We start from the raw sequence: 20410 nt of genomic DNA on the forward strand, positions 1-20410 counted from the left end.
GAACACGAGGAAGAACTTCTTCCCTCTGAGGGTGCCGGAGCCCTGGACCAGGCTGCCCAGGGAGGCTGTGGAGTCTCCTTCTCTGGAGATATTCCAGACCCGCCTGGACAAGGTCCTCTACAACCTGCTGTTGGTGACCCTGCTTCGGCAGGAGGGTTGGACTAGATGACCCACAGAGGTCCCTTCCAACCCCTACCATTCTGTGATTCTGTGATTCTGTGGTAGATTCTCCTTGAGGGGTCTGCCTTGAACAAAGAAATAAATAACAAGAAAATGCAGCTTTAGACATAAATGTGTCAAGTTTTTCCTCTTGAATTCAAAAGAATCTGTGTGGTGGGGATGAGCATGCTCTTGTGTGAGACGTGATGAAGGAGGTCTGTGTTGTAAAGCACCTCCACAGACGCCACAGCAAAACCTGGATCCGTTGGCACTGGGCAAATGTCTTCCCTTAGCAAAATAAAAGGTCACACCACAATGCTGGCATTTTTCTGTCTTCACTGGAAGTGAGAGACGTTTCCAGCAGAATCAGAAGCACCTGATCTCGGCCACCACAGCCACAGAGCAAGGTCCCTTGTAACAGGAGCCTCTTGAGCACTGGGCCAGTTAACTCTGACTGGTGCTGCCCTTCCCGGAAGAGACAGCGGAACTGGTTTTGTTTGACAGCAGCAAAAATTGAGAGGCCTTCTTGAGCGGAGTCGTCCCGTCATCGCTCAGTGTCCATGTGAGACGCTGCACGGCCCTGCCTCACACCTTGCCCTGACGAACTGGTCACAGGTCCAAGGGCAGCGAGATGCACCATGACGAAGGCTCAGCTTTGTACCAGACCTTCAGAGAACCGCTGGTGTCTAACTGGGGGGTGTGGGAGGCACCTCAGGTCGGAACAGAGTAACAGAATGGGACGCCAGTCAAAAGCCAACACACCAGTTTGCTTTCCCACCGTTTGTGATCCACATCTTCTGACCATTGATGACATATTCGTCTCCTTTCTTCTCAGCCTTGGTTTTTATACCGGCCACGTCAGAGCCTGCGCCAGGCTCGGTTACACAGTAAGCCTAGAAGAAAAGAAAATGCCAAATATTGAGGAATAAAACTCTGGTTTTAAGTAATCAGAAATTATTGCAGAATCACGTGCACCAAACTGATCTGTAAAAGTCTTAAGAGGGCTGTGTGGAAAACCCCAAAATACTACATCGAAAAACCCCAATAGCTGTCTGAGCAAGAGTCCAAGCACATAGGGTTAGTTCTCCTTATAAGTCCATAATAATAATTGGAATTATCTTCTAATGATAACCAGAACCATTCTGTAACTTTTAATAAGTCACCCCCCTCCCTTATGCTTCACAAACTCTGATACGAAAGCTGACGATCTTTGAAATCTGAAAGTAAGAGCACAGAGTAAAATTTTATGGGAACCATGCTCTTCATTTCATGAGGCTTAGTTTCTCCCATTTTAACGCACTGCACATAAATCTTTACATCTTTCTATGTGACAAGTTCTGCTTAAATATCACCTGACATCCCTAAGTGCAGTTTAATGCCCATCTGATTGCGTTTGTGCTCCTACAAACCTTGCATTTTCCTTACACCCCTGCAGCTTCCCTTGAGAGTGAATTCAAAGGCGTTAATTTCCTGGAAGCGACTTCGGATGCTTTTCCAGGCAGTATCTTCTGTTTGCTTCCTGCTTACATCTAATTCAGTACTCCCTGGCTTTCAGTAAACGCCACGGTTTGTTTAAAAACCAACACAGGCTAAGTTGTGAGTAGATATCAGTGTTTTAAACAGCCCCAAAAACCCAATGAATGTAATTTCGGAACATTCTACAGTGTTCCCAGGTCCTACTTACACACATAAGTGGTTCCTCTATCATTCTTCCCAAGTATTTCTTCTGCTGCTGCTCATTTCCCGCAATGATTACTGGCATTTCCTGAAAGAAAATTAAATATTTAGAGCATTAAGCCACCTTTCTAAAGGGCACGGACTCCAGCTGAAAGGAGGCAGGAAGGGACAGCGCTTACCCCTAGGGAGTTCCCCTCAATGGCAGTCTGAACCCCCGTGCATCCGTACGCTAACTCTTCCGTTATAAGGCAGGACTCAAAAGTGCCGAGGCCCAGACCACCTACAGTTCAAATATTTCACTGACTAAAACGAGGCTGAAGTGGAACACATCAGTGAGCGACAAAAATTAATTAACGGAAACACATTCCCCCTCATGCATCTGATTGTGCCCTGTGTTCGATCAGACATTCCCACGCAAGACTTCTAAAGAAAAGTTTTCGCAATTAGTAACAGATGACTTAAAAATCACATTTCTCCGTTCCAGGGTGACGGGCTTGATGTGGGACAACTGCGAGAATGCACTGCCAAAGCCTTTCAACTACCTCACATCTGAGAATCTTCTGAAGAGTTCTTAGGAAGCAGAGGAAGGGCGACACAGGCTCCTGAGCTACCACAGCACTCAGGAATACAAAAACCAAGCATCGGTCAGAAAACCAACCCGGTAATCTGCTCCCGACAGCAGCCAGCACTTTGGCAAGTGGATAAAAACGCAGTAACGATACAGCTATACGTCCTCAGAATATTTTCCTCAGCCTTCAGGTGACTTCCTCAGCCAGAAGTTTCCTTGGTCTCTCTGTCAGCCAGCCCCTGACAAGACATTTCTTCTGGGGATTTGCCCGCTCTCTTTTTGCCCCCACATACAATTTGAGCACCGGTATCATCCAGGGGTAACGAGCCGCACAAATTAACTCTGCACTTAGTGTGGAGCCACCTCCTTTCACTTGCTCTGGCCCTGCTGCCTTCGGGTCGCACCGAAGGGACGGTGAGCTAGCGGTCCCTTCTCAGACGCCCCACCACACTGACGGCTGCGGTGTTTCTCACTCAGCAGCTGTTCTGTACCTTTTACCATCTTTGTCACCTTTTTAGGAATCTCCTCCCTTCCCACGACGCCCTTTCCAGGTGGCAGGATCAGGCTGCTTAAAGAACTGCAGAGGCAAGCGCAGTTTGGATTCAGGCAGCAGCAGAATTATACCTTCTGCTTTTTTCATCATTCTCTTCTTAATTTCTGACCTGAAGTTTATGGCTTTGACCACTTGTGGGCATTTTGCTGACATCTTCACAACACTTTATATTCTAACCCCCCAAATCTTGTTTTTTTTTTCCAGAGGCACTAACTTGCTCAGACGACACCATTTGCTCTGGGAAGCTTGGATTGCTTCTTTCCTTTCCTGGGTGCATCATTTTTCCTGTTCTGATTTTCGTCTGCCATTTTAACAGTCGCCCAGTTTCACAGCCTTCCCCTGCAGCTCTTCACACCTTTTCGACACGGAGTAACTCGGTATTCCCAGCTAACTCTGTGACCTCCCTGGGGACACCCTCTCCCCGGTTCTTCAGCCCAAGCGCCAGCCAGTCTGTGCTGCTGATTTTTCCGCTATGAAACCAGCTGATTGTTCACATTAATTTCCAAAGTTTGAGCATTTTATACCACCCAGGTGTTCACAGGCTTATCAGCTCCTGCAGCAAACTCCATTTATTTTTTGTGCCCTGACTTCCTTTTAGGAAAACCCCACGGCGTGCCAGAGGCGTGTCTGCTCCACTGTACTTCATCGTGTTCTTAATTTACACGGTGCATCAGGCTGACTGGGGTGCATTTTCCCCGCTCTCCCTTGCAGACCTTGTAAAGGAATGGCGTCCAGTTTGTCCCTTCTAAGTTTTAATTTAATGGTCTTTCAGCCTCGAGTTTCCCTAGAATTTGTGGCTGCTCCTCACAATTACTCCTTTTGTCTCTTTCTTCCTTATTAATTAAATTATTGATAAAAGGTCCACCCTCCGCTGACTTCAAAAATACAGGCTCTGCTAGGGACAATTCCCCAGCTTCGTTTTCAGGTAATATAAACGCAAAAGGAAAATCTCTTTCTTTCCAAGGTCAGTCACACACCGAAGCGCTGCTGTACCGCACGGCACCTAAACTGGAACACCGTCCTTCCGGACTAAACTCGGAAATTGCTCCAGCCTGCGTCAGAAACGAGATCAAAACGCGATCTTCTGACCCCTCCGCCCCACCAGCGGCCGCGCCGCGCCAGGGGACCGTCGGGCAGCTGTCGCCACAGTAGAAAACCTGGTCACAAATTAGGAAATCGTGATCTGCCCAGTTTGTGGCCAGACGACGTCCGCCCCCGGCACCAGCTGCAGGCGCCAGCCTGCCTGCTGAGGAAGTTTAGAGCGTCGAGTGGGCGACTGTTCGTTTTATACGGAACATATAAATCTCCTCAAAGGCCTTTTCTTTGTTTTATTTTACAGATGAAAAAGAACGGTTACTTACCGCAGCTCTCCGGTATGTGCGAATTCATAAGACCAAGCTCCCAAGCTCGTTTTATGAGCGGCAGAGGATACTGGAACAGACAGGCAGAATCACTTCCGGATTCGTCACCATTAACATTTTAAATTTGACACAGATTAAGATAAAAATCGACTTTTTCCCCCCTACTCTATGGTAATTTACCTCTCCAGTTTTGTCGTACTGTGCAGCAACAGGAAAAACTTCTTCCACAGCAAATTTCCGAGCAGTGGCTTGAAACTCTTTCTGTTCATCAGTCAGTTCTAGCAAAAAAAGAACGTAAAAAAAACCCACCTCGCAAATTCCGTACTCTTTTTCATTCTGCCAGTTGTCAGGTGACGAGAAAAGAAGAACCAAGCGTGAGTTCCTCCCAGGACAACCCAGACCGCGCGGACCCGCCTCCCCGCGCCTCTCCAGCAACCAAGCAGCTCGACCACCTCCTTCGCTCCAGAGAAAACCCGCGCTGATCTCTGACCGACTCATCCGCACGCCAGTGGCGACGCAGCGGGGAGCGCTGCGTAACGGAGGAGGAGACGGAGGCAGAGCGGCGTTCCTCATCTGGTGGTTCTGGCTACTCGCTCCAAACATCTGGCTGCTAAATCTGCTCTTACCTACGTACCAGGCCTAATCGGGGGTGAATTTCTTTACAACCGCGTTCCACTAAGACTACAGACAGTTATTTTAACATTGTAAAAGCCAACTTGAGATCATTCTTCAAAGCTGAGGGAACTCTGGCAATGAAAAAGCTGAAGACAGACATCAGTTTGAAAAAGAATAAAACCCCATAAACATCACAAACATGCCCGGCTTTCCTCAGCTGGAGAGGAAAGTGATTTTGGTTTTCAAATGATTTTTTAAAAGAGGACAGAAATCTACTCAGAAGAAACCCCTTGTAAATTCCCACCAAACCGCAGCGCGGCTGGCTTTCCTCCTAACTCTGATTTGTCCGTAACGCCGTATTCCTCCCCAAACCTGTCATACTTACCAAAGCTGAAGCCAGCCCCGGGCCTGCTGGCGTGCGCGCTGGGAGCGGGTTTGCTGGAGCGCGGCCTCCACCCGCGCCCCACCACGGCTCGCAGCATCTGCTGAGGAAGCAAGCAGACGGGTGTGAGATCTCCGCCGCTCCCGCGTGCCGCAGCGGGGAGAGCACAAGGCAGGACCAGGGGGAGACGAGGCGTTTCCAGAGAAAACGGAAAACGTCTGCGAAGGTAAAGGGTGATGAAGCGCAGGCCGGCCGCTGCTGGGCACGGCACCGCCGATGAGGGCATCGTAGTTCGGGACCGTGCTTGCCAGCAGGCACTGCGTTGCGCCTGGACCACTCACCACCGCCAGCCGCTGCGGCACGGTGCGTCACAGGATGGTCGGAGTTGGAAGGGACCTCTGGGGGTCACCCAGCCCAACCCCCTGCCCAAGCAGGGTCACCCAGAGCAGGCTGCACAGCACCGCGTCCAGGCGGGGCTGGAATATCTCCAGAGAAGGAGACTCCACAGCCTCCCTGGGCAGCCTGGGCCGGGGCTCCGGCACCCTCAGAGGGAAGAAGTTCTTCCTCACGTTCAGACGGAACTTCCTGTGCCTCAGTTTGTGCCCGTTGTCCCTTGTCCTGTCGCTGGGCACCACTGGAAAGAGCTTGGCCCCATCCTCCTGACACCCACCCTGCAGATATTTACAGGCATTTCTAAGGTCCCCTTGCAGCCTTCTCTTCTCCAGGCTGAACAAGCCCAGCTCCCTCAGCCTCTCCTCGCAGGAGAGATGCTCCAGTCCCCTCACCATCCTCGTAGCCCTGCGCTGGACTCTCTCCAGTAGCTCCTCATCATTCTTGAACTGGGGAGCCTAGCACTGGATGCAGCACTGCAGATGGGGCCTCATCAGGGCAGAGCAGAGGGAGAGGAGAACCTCCCTCGTCCTGATGCCCACACTCCTCTTGATGCACCCCAGGATCCCATTGGCCTTCTTGGCACCCAGGGCACGCTGCTGGCTCATGGTCACCCTGTCGTCCCCCAGCACTCCCAGTCCCTCTCCGCAGAGCTGCTCTCCAGCAGGTCCGCCCCAAGCCTGTCCTGGTGCCTGGGGTTGTTCCTCCCCAGGGGCTGGACCCTGCCCTTGCCCTTGTTGAACCTCATCAGGTGCCTCTCTGCCCAGCTTTCCAGCCTGTCCAGGTCACGCTGAATGGCAGCACAGCCCGCCGGTGTGTCCACCACTCCTCCCAGTTTGGTGTCATCAGCAAACTTGCTGAGGGTATATTCTAACTCTTCATCCAGGTCGTTGATGAAGAAGTTAAACAAGACTGGGCCCAGTACTGACCCCTGGGGCACACCACTGGTTACGGGCCTCCAACCAGACTCCGCACCGCTGATGCCAACCCTCTGAGCTCTGCCACTCAGCCGGTTCTCAACCCACCCCACCGACCACTTGAGAGATGTTCTGCTGTGATAGCAGTAAGCCTTGAAATGCACGTTGACAAATCACCAAACCAAACCTCAGATTATCGACATCCTGCTGAGCAAACGAGCACGAATCCTTCCTGCTTCGTGCTGGACCAGCAAGACCAAATGAGAAAAGAAACTGATCCACAACGCGGAGGAAAACTACGACCTTCATTCTCACGACCCCCAGAGGGACCAGGATGACCCCCTCGCAACAGTACGTGCAGCCGCAAAAAAAATATACCAGGATGTGCCACATAGAGCCCGGAACCACTAAACTATAAAAAGAGACTCTGCTGGGGGGTGGGGTGTGGACCGTTGGCGGAGCAGGAGGCTCCCCGGCCGCCCAGCGCTGTTTTGCCTGCTTCATCGCTTGCTTAAATAAATTCTATTGCTAATAAGTTCACAACTGATTAATTAACAATTGGCTGCTCAATTTGAATTCGTCACGGGAGGCGAGCTTCTATAACAGGTATAAATGTTTTACAATTTATTTTTTTGAATATTACAAACTGTGTTCTAGCATTTGCTGCTGAGCCGGTGTTTCAGCGAGGGCAAGGGCCGGAACGTCACGCAGGGGCTGATGCAGCGCAGGTCACTGAAGCTGCTGCCGCGAAAGAACATCGCAAAATTCCATAAAAATATTGCCAGGTATGTTTTCAGCTTGTTTCATTCCTGACTATCGCAATCGTTACTTCATTTCAAATTTTCAGTCTTTTTTTCTTTTTCTTTTAATTCTAAAGCCGTATCTGCTCAAAGGCTCAGGGCTTTTAATTTGGCTGCTGTATGTAAACACATCAAATACTTTTTTTTGTGCAACTGGGTTACATCTCTACAGCTGCCGAACGGGAGCTGTGAAGAAACAGGCGGGGCAGACGCTGCACACGCTGTATCGTCTCATCGCATCTTCTTTAACCTGTCTCTTAAAACCTCGTCTGAGCTCTGCGTAACCTCCCGCTCGGGGCCATGCGCGTGCCGCAGGGACGAGTGCCAGCTCTGGCGACACCTCCCTGCCCCTCACTGGAATCCGGTGCCAGCAACGGGAGCCAGACCCAGGGCGTGGGTGCCCCGGGCTGGGGGGCAGTGGGAGTGGGGTCCCAGTGCTGCTGCTGGGGCCGGTGGTCTCCCCGTGCAGCTGTGGGAGCAACTGGGGGTCTTTAGCTTCCAGCCACTGCAGCAGGGACAGTCTGGGTCCCCAAAACCAGCTGCTGGGGGGGACTGGCGTGAGTGAGGGGCTCTGTGCCTGGGGCCGGGGGGCCAGGGTCCGCGTCCCCCCGAGGCAGCGGGGCGGGGGCTGCAGGGGTACTCACCGGGGAATCGGTACCCGGGCTGGGGTACCGGTCGGGCAGGGTCTGTGCCGGCAGCAGCCGCATCCCCCGCCCTGGGCAGAGACCGCGGCTCCTGGGGGTCCCGGGCCGGCTCTGCTGGAGGCGGTGGCAGCTCCCGACAGCCCGCAGCGTCCTGCTCTGCAGAGCTATAAATTATCTGTCTGCATTGCTGTCATGGCTGCCACAAAGACACGATTTCGTTGCCTGTGGCAGGATACAGGGCAGCAGCACCTTCTGTTCGCTGCCCTGCTGTGCGCTGAGCGGGCGTAACGGGGGAGCACACAGCTGAAATCAGGCCGTGCCAACATCTGCCTTTCTTTGCAGAGCATTCGGAAACCTCGAGGTACCCTAAAAGTTCGTATAAATAACAAAACAACTCTAAATATCCTATTATTTATGGAAAGTTTTTGATTTTTGCCTGACAGCTCCTTCCAACACCGACATGTCAACAAGAATCTGTATGGCTATGTTGCCCCCCACCCTCTGTTCCCTCTCTGAGAGCAGAAACGGGTGCAGGGACGGAGTGTTCGCACAACCCCCCAGCTCTGCCCGGGTCCCAGGACCCCAGCGCAGCTCCCGCCGGGCAGGGCCGTCTCCTCCGCAGCACCGGCCCCGCTCCCTCCCCGGCCGCCCTGCTGGATGAGACCCCTACGGGATCGTCCCTGGGCATCAGCGGGGAGCGGGATGGCGCGGGCAGAGCCGCAGCACACAGCCCTCAGCACCAGCTCCATCCCCCTGGCAGGGCCAGGTGCCATCGAGGTGGCGGGGACGGCTGCAGGCCGTGACACCGGGGCTGAGAGCAGCCCCGGCTCGGGGATGGCCGCCATTCCTGCTCTCCACACACTCCTTCCTTCGCCCTGCCTGCACATCACACCCAGGTCAGTGCTCTGAGTCGCACAGACTGGTCCCAGCCCCGCGCAGACCGGCTCTCCCGTAGCTGTCCCCCCGGGGAGGCACTGCTGGAGGAGTTTGGCTTTTGCTGCCACCGAGCGCAAGCGCGAGGAGGGGCCTGAGGACGGGCACGTCCGCCCAAGCGTGGTCACTGGCTCGCCGGCTCTGAGAACGGGCTCGAGGTCGCTTCTCCGCAGGGACAACGAACGCAGGGCGGCAGCTGCTCCGACAGACTCCTCCTCAGCTGTTCTGGAGGCAGAACGAGGAGACTTGCTGGCGGGGACGGCACTGGCACCCACACGCGCAGAGCAGGAGAGACGAGCAGCCCGTGCACCCCCCACTGTCGCACCCCAGGAGATCCCGCTCAGCGTGGCCCAGCTGCGGCTCCCCAGCCCCTCTGCCAGGCAGGGGCTGGGCTGGGACAGACCCAGACCACCAGCAGCACAACCAGTCAGCCTGGGGCTGAGCCCCCCGGCCTTCGGCTGTCGGGTTGGCGGGCACTCCGAGCCCAGGAGCCCCTCCTTCCCGTCCCCTGTCCCCCCCAGCTGCTGCACCTCGCACTTGGGGACTCTGCAAACGTAAGAAAAAGCTTGTTACTGTGCGCGTGATCAAGCGTCAGACCTGGCTGCCCGGAGAGGCTGCAGCTTCTCAGTCCCTGGGGGTACTCAAGACCCGAAGGGACACGACCGAGGCAAGCTGCTCCAGCCGACCCAGCTCGAGCAGGCGGTTGGGTCCTGCCCAGCCCAGCTATTCTGCCGTTCTCTGCTTCCACGAATCCTCGCCCCAGCGCCGTCAGGGACGCCCGCCTCGTCCGCGTGGTTACAGGCACAAACTGCTGTGCATTCACGGCGAAGTCCCCTCGCGTCAGAACCGATCCGTGATCCCGTCACTACACACGCACAGGAACAGCCAGGTGGGAGGAGGAAGGACCTGGACGGGTATTTTCAGGGATTTCCTGGGAGGTCAAGGGAGTTCACAGCAGAGGGCGTCTCTGCAGCTCAGGGAGCTCCTGCTTTGCCACTGCGATGTTGTTGTTGCTCGTGGACTGAAAACCAGACCCGGAAAGATTTCATGGCTGGCGTCCCTAGGGATCGTCTGGCACTAGGAGAGTCCAGAGGCTGGCACCGGCTACAGGAGGGGAGGAAAACCTCACAACCTAAGGAGATCCCCGAGCCAGGCCCCCTTTGCAAAACCAGAAGCAGTTCTCCGGCATAAAAGCAAGACAAACAAAAGAGACAGAAGCAAGCTCCTCTGAAGCTGTCAAATCAGAACTATCAAAATCTTCATCCATGGGCCCTGGGAACAGGAAAAACACCCGCCCTGACATACAAAGCTCCCAGAAACTTCAAGCAGGAGGGCCTACACTCCTCTGTCTGCACCCTCAGCGCCGTTCTTCTACATCCCTGCCCTAAGTCCCTCTGCCTGCCTCGCGCCCTAACGGGGATCCGGACAGGACCCCTTCGAGCTGCCGTCGCGCCCGAGCAGAACTCAGTCCCCAGCAGCATCTCCCGCCCTCGTCACGACAGTCAGCCAAGACTGCAGCCACGTCCCGACCAGAGACGCTGGTAACCCCTTTCTGGCATTAAAGGGAATATCCATAAATGCTACAAACATCCCCTCAGCCCTGCCTCACTTTTGGTGTTCAGCCTGTCTCTGTGAGAGCACCATGAGGCCAGGGACCTCGCCCTGCTCCAGAAATGTGCAATTTATTCTACCTTGGCTTTTTCTCTTTCAGAGAGCCAGCTTCTGCTGCGTCCCTTCATTAATCCAGATCTGATCAACCTTTGGAGAGAAGCAGAGAAGAAGAACTCTTAAATCCGCCTGGCACTGACCACTGCCTGACACCCCAGCACACTGCACGACTGGGCACCAGCAGCACCTCTGCTTCACCCCCTCCCACTCCCGAGCGCCTGCCAGAGCGCCTGCCAGAGCCCCCCTCGCTGTCCTCCCCACTCCCCAGCTGCTGCTCTCCCTGCCCGGGAGCTGGCACGGGGCGGGGAGCGGGGAGGTTAATGGGCTGAGCTGGTCTGAGGATTTCTGCTCCCCTGAGGACCCTTCATTGAGGCCATTCCTCTCTGTCCAAAGCACGCAAGCCCCAGCCAGCTCACCCTTCACCCAGGTCACTGAGACTCAGCCGGGCTTCAGGCAGTGGAAACCAGCAGGACGCCCGTCTTTGCTGATTCTTCAGCCAAAGCAGCACAGCGCAAGACCTCGCGGACTTGGGAAAAGTCCATCAGCAGCCCCACATACGACTCTGGTCTGACAGAGCCCGCCCTTCCTTCAGAAGGAGGACCTTGGTACCAGAACCCTTCTTCCGCTGAGAGGAGGCACGACCCACCCATGCGCGCAGCGCGAAGATCTCCCGGTGTCGGAGAGGTGGAGTCTGCTCCATTCTGGCTGGGGACAGGACAACCACTGAAGTCCAACCTCAGGTCTTCCACCACGAAACAGCAATGTCGTTCAACCTCTCAACAGCCTTAAGAAAGAGGTAAATCTTGGAGCGGCAATTCTAGAAACGGGATACGACCCTCCAGGCAAGATACTAACATGGCCAGGAGTTGACTGGACGTGGCTGGACCAAAGCAATGGCACAGTTAGAGCTACCAGCGAACTTCTTCAGGCGTTGAGTGAGAATCCACCCGCTCTGCCCCACAAGGCTCACCTGGAAGCCACCCCAGGGGTGTAGGACCCAGGGAAAGGGAAGAAGGTGCCTGGAGGGACACACTTTTACGGTCCCCTCTTGCTCTGCGGGTGGGCAGGCAGGGAGCATGGGATGTGCAGGGACCCACGGCAGCCTCTCCCCGTCCCTGCCGGCAGCAGCTGCCCAGCCCCAGCCCAGACCTCACCAAGGGCTGCCCCGAGGAGCCCTGGGTCCCTCACCCCATGATCTCCAGCGGGCAGGTGGGTTGCTTCAGCCCCTCGCACAGCAGCTGAAGTCCGGGGTCTCCAACGTCACCATCACCCAGGTCCAGCTCCTGCAGACTGGGGCTGAGCGCAGCGGCCAGGTCCCCGCAGCCAGCGCTGGTCAGCTGGAATATCGCAGCCTGCAGGGGAGACACACCAAAGGGACCATCAAAACACGACTCAAGGCCCTCACTGTCACCAGAACAGACGTCACCACCCAGCAGGCTCTCAATGGGCCGATGCCAGCATGCCACAGCCAGAAACCCTGCCCACACTCATGGGATCCAGTGCTTGGCCACGAGCTCGGTGCTGGAGCCACAGCTTGCTCCAAGCCCATCCCTCGGCGTCCTCCAGGCCCGTTTCTCCCCAGAAGGCAACAAAAGGCTCTTCTCAGCAGAGCAGAATGGAAGGACGTTGAGGTGCTGGAGCGTGTCCAGAGCAAGGCCATGAGGCTGGAGAAGGGTCTAGAACACACGTCTTATGAGGAGCGGCTGAGGGAGCTGGGGTTGTTCCGTCTGCAGAAAAGGAGGCTGAGGGGAATTTATCGCTCTCTACCGCTGCCTGAACACAGGCTGTAGTGAGCTGGGGGTCGTTCTCTTCTCCCCAGTGACAGGCAATAGGAGGAGAGGCAATGGCCTCAAGTCGCACCAGGGGACGCTTAGATTGGACATTAGGAAAAACGTCTTCACTGAAGAGTGGTCGAGCAGCGGAACCGGCTGCCCAGGGCAGTGGTGGGTCACCATCCCTGGAGGGGTTCAAAAACCGTGTGGACGTGGCACTTCAGGACATGGTTGAGCAGGCATGGTGGGGTTGGGTTGACGGCTGGACTTGATGACCTTCGAGGTCTTTTCCAACCTTAAAGATTCTGTGATTCTATGAACAGTTTTCTCACCCGAGTGTCTTCAACTTGCTCCTCGGATTCCCTACAGCTTGACGAAGCAGGGACAGAGGTGATGACTGTGACTGCTCTGCCTGGGCTGGCTGCCTGGAAGAGGGACCGAGGAGATGCTCTGCATGAGAGGTGGCACGCCGGATCCGTCACTAGTTGACAGACATCAGGACAGCAAGTCAAGGAGCATCACCCGCCCAGGATGGTGTGCACTCCCACTTTGCTGCAGGTCATCTGAAAACCAGACGTGGCTCACGCCCCGCAGCGCTGGCTCAGACGTTCAAGGCATCGAGAGTCCTCACCAACGCGGCGCGCAGCAACCGTTCACCCGACTTCTGCACAGCTTCTGGCGCAACACGTGGCTCTCACCGAGGCCCGACGCATGCTGGTGTTGTACTGAGGAATATGTAGGTAATTTTGTAAAGCCCTACCCTTAGCATAGTTAAGTTTCATAATCTTGTAAGTTTAAAATTCACCACAGAAACTAAGAAACAGGATTTTGAAGAACGTGTTACTGTTTCATGGAAGGATGAAGCTGTCCAAAGCAGAACCCCAGCGCGACGAATCGTAAGCGTAGCTAACGAGCTGTGAAAAGCTGCGGGGAATGCCAAAAGGAACAGGGACCTCGGGGAAAGCCAACTGCGGCACGGGGAGATCGCGGCCACCGACTCACGGACCACCTGCTCCAGTTCGACCCCACACTCCAAGGCTGAAGAAACTCAGCACGCCTACTAATTTACACGCTGCGCAAAGAGACTCAAACCAGTTAGGTTAACAGGATCACAGGGCACGTGTGTTAGGAAGAGGACTATGGCAATGCGAAGAGCATCAATGGCTGTCGGCTTGTGAACGAGGGCTGCTACCTCGGGACAGACACCCGTATCTGCGCAGACACGCAGCCAAACCCCTCTGCTCGGAGTGCACATTGGCGTCCTGCACACCGGGCAAACCAACCCCGAGTATGGGACACCACCGGCAGCAGCACCGCTAGGTCCAAGTGCGAGCAGCACGCTCACAGGGCACGCTGGGCACGCACTGGGGTGCAGCAGCACTCCCACCATTGGTTGGGTAACTCTTGCCCTCTCGGACACGCAGCCAGAGAATCTGCAAGATTCTGGAGAACACAGAATCACAGAGTAGTAGGGGTTGGAAGGGACCTCTGTGGGTCATCTAGTCCAACCCTCCTGCCGAAGAAGGGTCACCTACAGCAGGCTGTAGAGGACCTTGTCCAGGCGGGGCTGGAATATCTCCAGAGAAGGAGACTCCACAGCCTCCCTGGGCAGCCTGGGCCAGTGCTCTGTCACCCTCAGAGGGAAGAAGTTCTTCCTTGGGTTCAGCTGGAGCTTCCTCTGCTCCAGTTTGTGCCCGTTGCCCCTTGTCCTGTCACTGGGCACCACTGGAAAGAGCTTGGCCCCATCCTCCTGACACCCACCCTGCAGATATTTGTAAGCATTTATAAGGTCCCTTCGCAGCCTTCTCTTCTTCAGGCTGAACAAGCCCAGTTCCCTCAACCTCTCCTCGTAGGGGATATGTTCCAGTCCCCTCATCATCCTCGTAGCCCTGCGCTGGACTCTCTCCAGTAGCTCTTCATCTTTCTTGAACTGGGGAGCCCAGAACTGGACACAGTACTCTAGATGAGGCCTCACTAGGGCAGTGTAGAGGGGAAGGAGAACCTCCCTCGCCCTGCTGGCCACACTCTTCTTGATGCACCCCAGGATCCCATTGGCTTTCTTGGCAGCCAGGGCACACTGCTGGCTCACTGTTAACCTGTCATCCACCAGGACACCCAGGTCCCTCTCCGCAGAGCTGCTCTCCAGCAGGTCCACCCCAAGCCTGTACTGGTGCACGAGGTTGTTCCTCCCCAGGTGCAGGACCCTGCCCTTGCCCTGGTTGAACCTCATCAGGTTCCTCTCTGCCCAGCTTTCCAGCCTATCCAGGTCACGCTGAATGGCAGCACAGCCTTCTGGTGTATCTACCACACCTCCCAGTTTGGGGTCATCAGCAAACTTGCTGAGGGTACATTCTAACTCTTCATCCAGGTCGTTGATGAAGAAGTTAAACAAGACTGGGCCCAGTACTGACCCCTGGTGGACACCACTTGTTACCAGCCTCCAATTTGACTCAGCGCCGCTGATGACAACCCTCTGAGTTCTGCCATTCAGCCAGTTCTCTATCCACTTCACCGACCACTCATCCAGCCCACACTTCCTCAGCTTCCCTAGGAGGATATCATGGGAGACAGTGTAGAAAGCATTGCTGAAGTCGAGGTAGACAACATCCATGGCTCTCCCTTCGTCTACCCAGCCAGTCATGTCATTGTAGAAAGCTATCAGATTGGTCAGGCATGATTTCCCCTTGGTGAATCCATGCTGACTACTCCTGATAACCTTCTTTTCTTCCACTTGCTTCATGATGGCCTCCAGCATAAGCTGCTCCATCACACACCAGGTATTTGAGAAGGTGCAGCAAATTCACAAGTTAATGAATTAGAGAATTCACACGGCAGACTCATCTGTACAAAGGGGACTAAGCCTTTGCTTGATTGTTTTTTTTTTTTAACCAGAGGAGCTTGCGAAATAAATCTGAATTTACAAAGTGCGTTGTCCTGTAAATTTGAGAGATCGACACGAACCGGGACACTTACCCATGCACAGACTGTTGCCATCCACACACAAAGACTGTGCTTGCTTTGGTCAGCTTTGGAGGAGGGGTTCCCAGGGAAAGCAAGCTGCTGCCTTTCACTCGGACCAGCAAGCCCTCGAGGAGCGGAGCACTGGGCTGCCTGGACACGGGACGGGGCTCTCCAGGACCACCTCAGCCTCCAAACAGATTCAAAGGTTTCTCTGGAATTCCAGGAACAGAGACGCTTGCGAGAACTGAAACTGCCCCGCAACAAGAGCGAACGACCCATGTCCCTGTGCAGGGGACGGGAACAGGAGCACATCTGCAGCCCTCATTTGCACTGCCAACCCTTTCCTTCATCAGCTGCAGACCCTTTCCGAGCATTAACCACTGCTGCTGGGAAAAGGGCGACTGCGCTCCCCACTGAGCACACAGCTCCCACGGGGAAAAGCCCCAGGGACCAAGCCCAGCCACGTGAAGACGGCTGGTGCCATGAGCAGGCGCCCAGCGCCCTGGTAGGAGGGCAAGGAGCTGCCCCAGGGAGGTTGCCTACGGGATACAGCCCTCGAGGGGCTGCATCTGGACGGGTCTGAGAACGCTCAGAGCCACGGCTGAACCAGAACCGGGGTGGCCATGGTGTTTGGGGGTACCCATGCACCACAGAATCACAGAATGTTCAGGGTTGGCAGGGCCCTCTGTGGGTCCCCCAACCCAACCCCCTGCCCAAGCAGGGTCACCCAGAGCAGGCTGCACAGCACCGCGGCCAGGCAGGGCTGGAATATCTCCAGAGAAGGAGACTCCACAGCCTCCCTGGGCAGCCTGGGCCAGGGCTCTGTCACCCTCAGAGGGAAGAAGTTCTTCCTCGGGTTCAGCTGGAGCTTCCTCTGCTCCAGTTTGTGCCCATTGCCCCTTGTCCTGTCGCTGGGCACCACTGCAAAGAGTCTGGCCCCATCCTCCTGACCCCCACCCTGCAGATATTTAGAGGCCTCCCCCACCCACAGCAACGTCCGCACCTCGGCGGTAGCCCACGCGCCCAGCAAGCGGACTGCGGCACCAGGTTCCTCAAGCCAACCCCCGGGGCAGACGCTGCGCGCCTTCAAAGTCCACGCGCCACCCTCGACGCCTGAACTTCTCACCCACAGCGAGATCCCTCAGCACCTCCACGAGGAATCCCGGGGCTTCGCCTCCCGCGCCACGGGGCGATGCTGCAAACGCCCCGGGAAAAGGGGTCGGGATTCACGCCGCAACGCCGGCCTGAGACCGCAGCGCTGCCCGGAGCCGCTGCCGCAGCCGTGGGGCGGACGGGTCAAGCACAGCAGGGACCCAGCTGGGCAGAGCTCAGCCCTGTCCCCTCGCCCCAGGGCTCAGCCAGCACCACCCTGAGCTCCAGCCCCGGCGTTGTACTGAGGAATAAAAAGGGGAATCAAAATGTGACATGATCATCGAAACAGCTGGGCTATTGCTGCTGTAGGTAGTTTTGTAAAGCCCTACCCTTAGCATAGCTACAGTTTCGTAATCTTGTAAGTTCAAAATTCACCACAGAAACTAAGAAACAGGATTGTGAAGAACGTGTTACTGTTTCATGGAAGGATGAAGCTGTCCAAAGCAGAACCCCAGAGCGACGAATCGTAAGCGTAGCTAACGAGCTGTGAAAAGCTGTGGGGAATGCCAAAAGGAACAGGGACCTCGGGGAAAGCCAACTGCGGCACGGGGAGATCGCAGCCACCGACTCACGGACCACCTGCCCCAGTTCGACCCCGCACTCCAAGGATGAACGTAAAAGTGCCTGTATTGGGCGCAATCAGCAGGGTTTTGGTAGCGGGGACCCGCAGGGATGACACTTTGGAGGTGGCTGCGGGCTGCCCCGCACCAGGCACAGAGCGGGGCCGAGACTATGACGTACGGCCTCACGCTCCAGTCTGGAGCTGCTTCAGGGTTTTCCTGCAAGGAGACAAGACCTGCCCACCCCCTGCGCCTGCTGCCGGCCCACCACGTACCGGGGCACGAGTGACCTCAGAAGCACTTACCACCATCCACAGGCTGAGAGCCACAGAATCATGGGTTGGGTTGGGAGGGACCTTCGGGGATCACCCAGTCAGAACATCCTGCTGAGACGGGCAGAGACATCTTCCACGAGACGAGGCTACCCAAAGCCCCTGTCCAACCTGACCTGGAACGTTGCCAGGGATGGGACCTGCACAGCTTCTCTGGGCAACCTGTTCCACTGTCCCACCACCCTCCTCCGAAAAAAATGCCTTCCTTAGATCTGATCTACATCTACCCTCTTTCAGTTTAAAACTGCTATCCCTTGTCCTGTCACAACAGGCCCTGCTGAAAAGCCTGTCCCCAGCTTTCCTACAGCCCCCCTTTAAGTACTGGCGGCCGCAACAAGGTCTCCCTCTCTCCAGTATCGCCAGTGTCCCTCGTACTGAGGCACGGGTTCTTCTTAGGCACGTCACAATTTGCTCTCCTTCCCTTCAGCGAGAGACTTGCGACGGGGAATGAAGGGCTCAGGCTTAAAGGCAGCCCAAGACAGGGTAGAGGCACTCGAAGAGCAGAATGGGAAGAATTTTAACCCAAGGTTTTCCCTGTCTTTTCCCACTCGTGTCTGCAAGCAGCACCCGGCAGCTGTTGCAAATCCCTGCTGAACGGCCCCGTGCGGAAAGCCGCCAGCGAGCGGCTGCTTGCTCACTGAACGGGGGAACTTGGGAGCGCAGATCTCCGCCGAGACCCCCAGGAAAGGCAGCGTGTAACAGAGGTTTCTGGGCAGAAACACTGGCAGGCTGTGACAACTGGGAAATGCCTCCATTTGCAGAGGTCGGGGAGCATTCACGGGGTGGCAATGCCGGCAGCACAGCTCTGCTTCACCCTCCGTGATTCCGGGTGGACTCCCGAGGGGTCCGAGAGCTGCCTGGGGGCTCTGCCGCGCCGCTGTGCCCAGACTGACGCTCACGTCCAGCTCCAGCCCCAGCCCTGGAACGTCAGGTGAGGGCGCGGGGCGTCTGGAGAGCAGGAATGGCGGCCATCCCCGAGCCGGGGCTGCTCTCAGCCCCGGTGTCACGGCCCGCAGCCGTCCCCGCCACCTCGATGGCACCTGGCCCTGCCAGCGGGACGGAGCTGGTGCCGAGGGCTGTGTGCTGCGGCTCTGCCCGCGCCATCCCGCTCCCCGCTGATGCCCAGGGACGATCCCGTAGGGGTCTCATCCAGCAGGGCGGCCGGGGAGGGAGCGGGGCCGGTGCTGCGGAGGAGACGGCCCTGCCCGGCGGGAGCTGCGCTGGGGTCCTGGGACCCGGGCAGAGCTGGGGGGTTGTGCGAACACTCCGTCCCTGCACCCGTTTCTGCTCTCAGAGAGGGAACAGAGGGTGGGGGGCAACATAGCCATACAGATTCTTGTTGACATGTCGGTGTTGGAAGGAGCTGTCAGGCAAAAATCAAAAACTTTCCATAAATAATAGGATATTTAGAGTTGTTTTGTTATTTATACAAACTTTTAGGGTACCTCGAGGTTTCTGAATGCTCTGCAAAGAAAGGCAGATGTTGGCACGGCCTGATCTCAGCTGTGTGCTCCCCCGTTACGCCCGCTCAGCGCACAGCAGGGCAGCGAACAGAAGGTGCTGCTGCCCTGTATCCTGCCACAGGCAACGAAATCGTGTCTTTGTGGCAGCCATGACAGCAATGCAGACAGATAATTTATAGCTCTGCAGAGCGGGACGCCGCGGGCTGTCGGGAGCTGCCACCGCCTCCAGCAGAGCCGGCCGGGACCCCCGGGAGCCGCGGTCTCTGCCCAGGGCGGGGGACGCGGCTGCTGCCGGCACAGACCCTGCCCGACCGGTACCCCAGCCCGGGTACCGATTCCCCGGTGAGTACCCCTGCAGCCCCCGCCCCGCTGCCTCGGGGGGACGCGGACCCTGGCCCCCCGGCCCCAGGCACAGAGCCCCTCACTCACGCCAGTCCCCCCCAGCAGCTGGTTTTGGGGACCCAGACTGTCCCTGCTGCAGTGGCTGGAAGCTAAAGACCCCCAGTTGCTCCCACAGCTGCACGGGCAGCCCACCGGCCCCAGCAGCAGCACTGGGACCCCACTCCCACTGCCCCCCAGCCCGGGGCACCCACGCCCTGGGTCTGGCTCCCGTTGCTGGCACCGGATTCCAGCGAGGGGCAGGGAGGTGTCGCCAGAGCTGGCACTCGTCCCTGCGGCACGCGCACGGCCCCGAGCGGGAGGTTACGCAGAGCTCAGACGAGGTTTTAAGAGACAGGTTAAAAAAGATGCGATGAGACGATACAGCGTGTGCAGCGTCTGCCCCGCCTGTTTCTTCACAGCTCCCGTTCGGCAGCTGTAGAGATGTAACCCAGTTGCACAAAGTATTTGATGTGTTTACATACAGCAGCCAAATTAAAAGCCCTGAGCCTTTGAGCAGATACGGCTTTAGAATTAAAAGAATAACAGATTGAAAATTTGAAATGAAGTAACAATTGCGATAGTCAGGAATGAAACAAGCTGAAAACATACCTGGCAATATTTTTATGGAATTTTGCGATGTTCTTTCGCGGCAGCAGCTTCAGTGACCTGCGCTGCATCAGCCCCTGCGTGACGTTCCGGCCCTTGCCCTCGCTGAAACACCGGCTCAGCAGCAAATGCTAGAACACAGTTTGTAATATTCAAAAAAATAAATTGTAAAACATTTATACCTGTTATAGAAGCTCGCCTCCCGTGACGAATTCAAATTGAGCAGCCAATTGTTAATTAATCAGTTGTGAACTTATTAGCAATAGAATTTATTTAAGCAAGCAATGAAGCAGGCAAAACAGCGCTGGGCGGCCGGGGAGCCTCCTGCTCCGCCAACGGTACGCACCCCACCCCCCAGCAGAGTCTCTTTTTATAGTGTAGTGGTTCCGGGCTCTATGTGGCACATCCTGGTATATTGTTTTTGCGGCTGCACGTACTGTTGCGAGGGGGTCATCGTGGTCCCTCTGGGGGTCGTGAGAATGAAGGTTGTAGTTTTCCTCCGCGTTGTGGATCAGT

At 56.0% G+C, this 20410-nt stretch overlaps 1 protein-coding gene across 2 annotated transcripts in view; it reads right to left on the reverse strand.

Annotated features, from left to right (window-relative positions):
• Positions 1 to 20410, reverse strand: part of LOC142363027 (medium-chain specific acyl-CoA dehydrogenase, mitochondrial) — a 43963-nt gene that overhangs the window by 4805 nt on the left and 18748 nt on the right. The window contains exons 1-6 of one of the 2 annotated variants that reach the window (XM_075434834.1): positions 5319 to 5431; positions 4499 to 4596; positions 4319 to 4388; positions 2016 to 2116; positions 1844 to 1924; positions 922 to 1052 (exon numbers count right to left, since the gene is read on the reverse strand). In XM_075434834.1, coding sequence (XP_075290949.1) covers positions 922 to 1052; positions 1844 to 1924; positions 2016 to 2116; positions 4319 to 4388; positions 4499 to 4596; positions 5319 to 5415 — 578 coding nt within the window. In that variant the 5' untranslated portion in view covers positions 5416 to 5431. Of the gene's footprint in view, positions 1 to 921; positions 1053 to 1843; positions 1925 to 2015; positions 2117 to 4318; positions 4391 to 4498; positions 4597 to 5318; positions 5432 to 20410 lie in introns of those variants that run through there. The other variant, XM_075434835.1, reaches the window with a different exon arrangement.

The sequence above is a fragment of the Opisthocomus hoazin genome, chromosome 13 (assembly GCF_030867145.1).
Source record: "Opisthocomus hoazin isolate bOpiHoa1 chromosome 13, bOpiHoa1.hap1, whole genome shotgun sequence".
Classification (NCBI taxonomy): Eukaryota; Metazoa; Chordata; class Aves; order Opisthocomiformes; family Opisthocomidae; genus Opisthocomus; species Opisthocomus hoazin.